Source organism: Pundamilia nyererei, unplaced genomic scaffold, assembly GCF_000239375.1.
Source record: "Pundamilia nyererei isolate P.nyererei 1_Seehausen unplaced genomic scaffold, PunNye1.0 scaffold00012, whole genome shotgun sequence".
NCBI classification, from domain to species: Eukaryota; Metazoa; Chordata; class Actinopteri; order Cichliformes; family Cichlidae; genus Pundamilia; species Pundamilia nyererei.
The window spans coordinates 2,114,739-2,121,679 of NW_005187413.1; the positions used below are offsets into that span (position 1 = coordinate 2,114,739).

Sequence of the window (6,941 nt, forward strand, 5' to 3'; positions counted from 1 at the left end):
GAGGATATAAGAACTATGCTAAATTTAAGCATTACAAAATACCTCAATTTAGGAAAAGATTAAGGTTTAAGTTAGATTTGGAACAGCTCTGATTTTGTATCCCTGTTTATGGTTGCCATGGTGATGCATTTTGCCTGGAATAACTACCTGCTGCATTACTCATAATGTTGTGCTTACTGTTTTGCCCTCAGACCAAGCTCTTCGTTTTTCAGTGTAATTTAAATTACAAGCAATGTGATCAGTTTAGTTACTTTTTTAAATAAACAAACTGACATTGTATTGTCTGTGTTACTTTTTATTTTGCTACTTGCTAATGAAGTATATTTAAACCTACAGCTGTGTTAGTCCACATTATGGTCAGCTAGCGTGATGGCAGACAGGACGGCCTTCACATTTTGGAAGTATTTGTATTATTTAGTTCCGGGGTGATAGTCTGTCACATTCTGCTTTACATTCTGTAACCTAAATAAAGCTGCTGCTGCTGCTGCTGGTGAGGTCCATGGTGGAAGAGACTCTGAGGAAACTGAACCTGCTGCTGGTTATGGGGTGAAGTAGGTTTTACTATGAAAGGAAGTCATGACAATGAGAGGTAAGAGCACAGTAGGTTCAAATCATATAAAAAGTATTTGATGATAAATAAAGTATTTGTAATCTCATCATCTCATCAAGCTAAATACAAAGAGATGTTTATTTCGGTATAAAGTATTGTTTTAGTTTCACCCAGTTTCGGGATACTTAGGCACCAGACATACATACTTGAGATTTGGTTCAAACTGCTCACAAAGTTAATGCCAAATGAAACATTTTAACCCATGGTCCCAAAAACTGACTCTTGGGGTCCTGACCAAGCGTGACTGATTCTTTACAAAGGTCACCTAATCATGAATGTTATTCGTTTGTGAACCACCACAGTGAAACTGGTATAAAAAGTGGGATTATGAAAGTACAAGATTCTGAAACGTTTCTGACTCATGACAGAATCTGAAGAACAGATTTGAGCAATTCAACCAAATGTACACACAAACAGAAGTTAGAGGTCTGCTGAGATACAAAAGTTTACCAAAAGAAGAAGTGCGAACAACAGAACATGTTTCACTTCCCTCACCACCTTAGGAGGGGCTCACATGAAATATTCCTGTTTGATAAATTAGACAGCTAAAGGGTGATGGGCAGTAAAAGCTGTTTGTGCATGGGCAGAAATAAAATAAAAAAAAGAAAGAGGCAAGGCAAGTTTATTTATATACCACAATTCAACAACAAGGTGATTCAAAGTGCTTTACAGAGACATTAAAGAACAAAAACAAATAAAAAGCATGATTTAAAATTGATTAAAAAAACAGTAGGCAAAATCAGAACAGTAGATAAAATCAGTAGTTAAAATGTTAGTTTTGAAATTTAAGCTTAAAGTGTGGATTTGGTGTTTTATTCAAATGCAGCTGAGAATAGGTGAGTCTTCAACCTGGATTTAAATAAGCTCAGTGTTTCAGCTAATCTGAGGCTTTCTGGGAGTTTGTTCCAGATATAAGGAGCATAAAAGCTGAATGCAGCTTCTCCGTGTCTGGTTCTGACTCTGGGAACTGATAAAAGACCGGATCCAGATGACCTGAGGGATCTGGAAGGTTCATACTGGTCAGGAGGTCACTGATGTATTTTGGTCCTAAACCATTCAGAGCTTTATAGACCAGCATCAGAACTTTAAAGTCTATCCTCTGACGGACAGGCAGCCAGTGTAAAGACCTCAGAGCTGGACTGATGTGGTCCACTTTTTTGGTCTTAGTGAGGACTCGAGCAGCAGAGTTCTGAATGAGCTGTAGTTGTCTGACTGATTTTTTAGGTAGACCTGTAAAGATGCTGTTACAGTAATCAAGCCTACTAAAGATGAATGCATGGACTAGTTTTTCCAGGTCCTGTTGAGACATCAGATCTTTTATCCTTGAAATATTCTTGAGGTGATAGTAAGCTGACTTTGTTATTGTCTTAATGTGTTTTTCTAAGTTTAGGTCTGCATCCATCACTACACCCAAATTTCTCACCTGGTTTGTGGTTTTTAGATGTATAGATTGAAGTTCTCTGGTGACCTGTAATCGTTTTTCTTTGGCACCAAAGACTATTACTTCAGTTTTGTTTTTGTTTAGCTGGAGAAAAAGAGAGAGAGAGAGAGAGAGATAGGAGGAGTTTCATCTCTACACAGAGAGTTCAGACTCAGGGGGTAAAATTTTAGCATCACTCCATCTCATCACTTGCACCTGGATAGGACAAATCACACCACTCATTTTGGGGAATTTGATGTGGTGTGATTTGTCCTTACATTGACCTCTATTAAAACACTGACGATGTTTAATATGAGCAGCCATATTAACAGTATACACATATATGAATATATATACTGTAATGTTCACATATGTTCTCAAGAACCGGACGCTTTGATCTCAGTTTGTCTGTTTACTCAGTAACACAGGCAAATGGGCCGTTAACTCCGGGGAAAGTGCTCCGGTACAACCCACTCTCTTCAGCCTGGACAGTCACAACAACAACAGTGTGCAGAGATAGCCAACCTGTCACTGTAAAATAACCTTTAACCATCGTTAGAATATTTTCTTAAAAATAGGCTACCCCAAAGATTAAATTTTTTATGTTTTTCGTTAAAAACTTTGCAGCCAGTCACAAAATCTATTCCATACATTTTGGACTTTTAACTGTATTTTCACAAGTTTTACAGTTTTTCCAGGCACTCCACTGAGTCTTCCATTACTGCAACAAAGCATAAAACACTGTTATCTAAAACTACAACTGTTTTACAGCAGTGGATTTTTGAAACTATTCCTGAATGTTCTTGAGATGACCTGCAGACGACATCTTCTTCAGTGCGAAATAATGGGCTTGGTGCTGACTGATATATTACAATCTATATCTGTGAGCACTGGAATCCAAAGAGCATGTATTTGGAAAAAAAACAAAAACCTTTAAAAGCATCAATCTTTAACTCTAGCCTTGTCTGTTGCATTGCATGATGTACATTGTTTAGTAGTTAATCTAGCATGTGAAAGCTCTCTGGTTCAGTATCAGGAGGAGATACAAATCACTGGGAGGTTTGTATCTCAAACACGCTGTGGCGACCCCTCCCATTTGAAATAGGTTTTTTTGGGGCTCTCTAGCCTTGATCCTGAGGAGGTTTTATATCTTCTGTATTTTTACTTTACTGGATGCTAAAGATGAATACAGTTTAATTTATCAAATTGTATGAAAGTACATTTCTCATTGATTTAATATCAGCAGACACAATCACAATGAATAATAGCCTTCAATTTTATTTAGTCAGTGCTAATAATCAAAATTTACATGAGTCTGACATGAGTAGACACAAAATTACCTGCTTACATGTTCACATGAAATTGTGTTCTTTAGATGATAATGCATGTTAATGCTGTGATGCTGCTTTTAAAACAACAACTGAAATATGAGATTTTTAGATATTAAACTGACAAAGTGATGCAGTCTGGTGTTTGAGCACAGACTCCATTGTGAAGTTAAATTTCTGAGCGTACAGCTGAACTCTATGCTGGACTTGGGAAGAGCAGGAAGCCGTTGAAGATGATCTTTTTTTCCTGGTTCTCCCTGGTATCAGTAGGTCCCTGGTTTTCCCTAAAGGACTCAAGCCAGACCTTCTGTCCAACTGTGAGCTGTAAAACCACACCACCTGACAGCACCTGAAAGGCAACACAGCCGATCAAGTCGAGGCTTCGTGACAAAATGCTGCAGTCACTGTAAAGAATAACCCAAGGCAATATACAGGGATATTATTAGAGGAGGATTTCTTTTAGACAAACAGATATTTGTTCTCACTGAACCTGAAACCAACCTGCTCAGATTGCCTGTTTGACCTGTTATTATCACAGAATCCCAGGGTTCTTCTTGGTCCATCATAGACTATTTGCAGGCACATGCTGACCTAAAAACACACAACACACAAATGTTGGGAAGAAATATGGATAAGCTTATAAAGCTTTCACTGCATTTAACACACAATGTGCCTGTCAAGATGATAGCATAAGCCACACTAATGTGCACAATATGTATGATTTATTTTACAGTGGAACAGACAGGAGCAAGTTACCTTGGCCACAGAGTGGAAGTTGAAGTAATAGGTACCCTGTACTCTGCAGGTGAAGACACCTGTGCGTGTGTCAAGATCACCATTTGTGTTGACCACAACTTTTTGGTAGGTTATTTTCTGATACACAAACACACACACAAAGAGGAAAACAATAACCTTGTAACTAAAAACTGTAAGAGAAAAACGAGAGGCTGTTGTTTATGAAGCAGTATTAGGGCCGCATTAAAAAAAAGAAAAAAATATTGATTATTTGATTTCAAAGTCAGTTTTGAGATTGAGGTCAAAAAGTGGCAGTTGTTTGGCTTCAAACGAAAAAAATGTAATCGTCACATTTGGACCTTGTTCTTAAAAGAGTATTTTGTGTCAGGAGTCTGTGTTATACACACAAACTGTGACTTGATAAAACTGAAAATATCTGCATGGGTAAATATTGCTGAAGGGAGGTAACAAACTCGTGTGTGTGACATTAAGAGGGACTCATGTCCAGATATTAAGACTAAGAATATGAGAAATGAAACATCTGAGGGAGTGAAAGGTGTGATGGGCATCAGACTGAACCTGGTTGAAGGCAGGATAATTTCTGTCGGTTCTGATCACTGAGAAGGCCGAACGGGACTCCTGCTGAGAGGTGTGTCTTGCTAAGAGAACACACACACACACACACACACACATACACACAAGTATGAATGATGCGTTTAATGTTTAATTTATAAGGTAGAACTCATGGCTATGTTATGAGACTGGACACTCAATGCTGGTGGTCACTCGATATTCTGATGTTACACTATGTGTGCTTATGAGTAACATGTGAATGTCACAAATTATGCACAAGATGCTGGATAACTGTTTGACTACATATGCTAGCTTAAACGTACCAGTAAAGAAAAGAAACTCTCATTTCCACGTTGCCCTGCTTTACTATCCATTGTGTAACTTATTGTGTACTCAATATGAGTTCAGCATTATGTTTGCTGTGTTTTAAAAGATATACTCTGTATGTTAGCATATGGCGAGGTCAGAAATGATCTCTTCGTTACCTTGGGACAACCTGCCGTCTGGGCCAGGAGGACCTGGGGGGCCATCCTCACCCTCTTTCCCCAAATCTCCGCGGAAACCTTTTGGGCCCTGGGGTCCTTGCGTGCCCCGATTTCCCGACTCTCCTTTCTGCCTCAGTAGGCTGGCTGTATCCACTGGACCTTGAATCATCACAGCTACAAATAGAAAATTAATTATTCCACATCAGTCTTTGAGTTTTATACCAGTTGAGGGGTGACAAAAGCACCTGTGAAGACTTTGTTTCTTATTTATACATCCAGCAATTACAGAGTAACAATGTCACTCATTATCAGTGGAGCACGTCTGACTCTTTAGTGTAGTGGTTCTATAACACACGGAGCATCAAACTGTAAACTAAAATTTCAAAGCACACCAGTAAATAGAAAAACACTGCAAAAGCACACAAAACAGAACGACGTTGAATAAAAACACAACAGTAGAAGTAAAGGAAGAGCTGCAAAAGTGACAGAAACTGAAACATGTGAAGATTTGCACTGAGGTGAGCTGAAAAGAAGCGGAGGACTAACAGTGAGAGAAAGAATGATAAAGTAGAATGTGTTCTAAAAGAATAACATAATAATGCAGATAAATGATTGTTATACTTCTAATTCTGTTGTTTTTATTCAGCTTCTGTTGTTTTTATTCAGCTTCTGTTGTTTATTTTTTTCAACTTCTGTATTGACAGTTAAGATAAAATAAGTACATAAACCAAGTGCGGTAAGCAGGTTAATGCTTGTGCATTTAGCAGGGTGTTACCTGGCTCTCCTTTCTCTCCCTTCATTCCAAGCAACCCATTTCTGCCCGGAGCGCCGTTCACTCCTCGCTCACCATCAGCTCCTTTGCAGCTCACTTGACATTGGACAGCCTCCAGAAGTATGGCCACGCCCACCAAGACCGCTAGCCCATAATTACCACCCATGGTCCAAAACACTGGATTTAACATTTGATTGCAAAGATGAATCTGGTCAAAGTCAAGAGTTACAAATAAGAAACTATGTAAGAAACAAAGTAAAGACATAAACATTCTGTCCTTTTCTACATTTATTCTGCTTCCTCAAGACACGTTATGTTTTGGACTCAGATTAGAAATGTTCACTTTTATTTCTGCAAATCCTGTAGAAACTTTATACAACAGCTATTTCCAAGCATATATTCATAAATTTCAATTGAAACAATTCAATAAACTAGAATAGAATAGAGGATAAAATGACACATCACATTGTTGTATTGTTTAAGACTAAACCGTTAATAATAATAACTGTTCATAATCCTTCGGTACATTTAATTTACTAGAAATAACAAAATTAGTGGCTGATGTAAGTTTTTAGTTTAAGGGAAAGCTGGTTTACAAACAGCTTAAATTGATTTTGTTCTTGTTCACATTAATTGTAGCTAATTTATCTTTGATTAACAATCTTAAGGACTTGAAAGTTGGTCCAGAGATGATCACACTGTGAACTTTATCTTTAAGTTATTTAACATTTCTATTATATACACTGCCCTGCTGTTGACAAACAAAAATTTAACAATATTCCATGTTTTCTGTGTGTTGATGTGTTATTTTACTCACCTGTCGGGTTTTCTGATTGTTGGATCTTCAATGGAAGGACGGGATTTCCTTCTGTTGGTGAACAGACTTCTTATTAAACTGAAAAAATGAGTCAGTGGTTCATCCTGACACTTTCTGACATGCATACACACACACACACACACACACACACACACACACACACACACACACACACACACACACACACACACACACACACAC

General features: G+C 37.9%; 1 protein-coding gene across 1 annotated transcript in view; it reads right to left on the reverse strand.

The window, feature by feature from the left end:
- Positions 1 to 6,842, reverse strand: part of LOC102205947 (uncharacterized) — a 12,587-nt gene extending 5,745 nt beyond the window's left edge. The window contains exons 1-7 of the mRNA XM_013908564.1: positions 6,741 to 6,842; positions 5,927 to 6,131; positions 5,152 to 5,325; positions 4,673 to 4,752; positions 4,115 to 4,231; positions 3,860 to 3,949; positions 3,566 to 3,707 (exon numbers count right to left, since the gene is read on the reverse strand). Of these exons, the coding sequence (XP_013764018.1) occupies positions 3,566 to 3,707; positions 3,860 to 3,949; positions 4,115 to 4,231; positions 4,673 to 4,752; positions 5,152 to 5,325; positions 5,927 to 6,113 (790 nt within the window). The 5' untranslated portion in view covers positions 6,114 to 6,131; positions 6,741 to 6,842. The remainder of the gene's footprint in view (positions 1 to 3,565; positions 3,708 to 3,859; positions 3,950 to 4,114; positions 4,232 to 4,672; positions 4,753 to 5,151; positions 5,326 to 5,926; positions 6,132 to 6,740) is intronic.
- Positions 6,843 to 6,941: the final 99 nt, after the last annotated feature.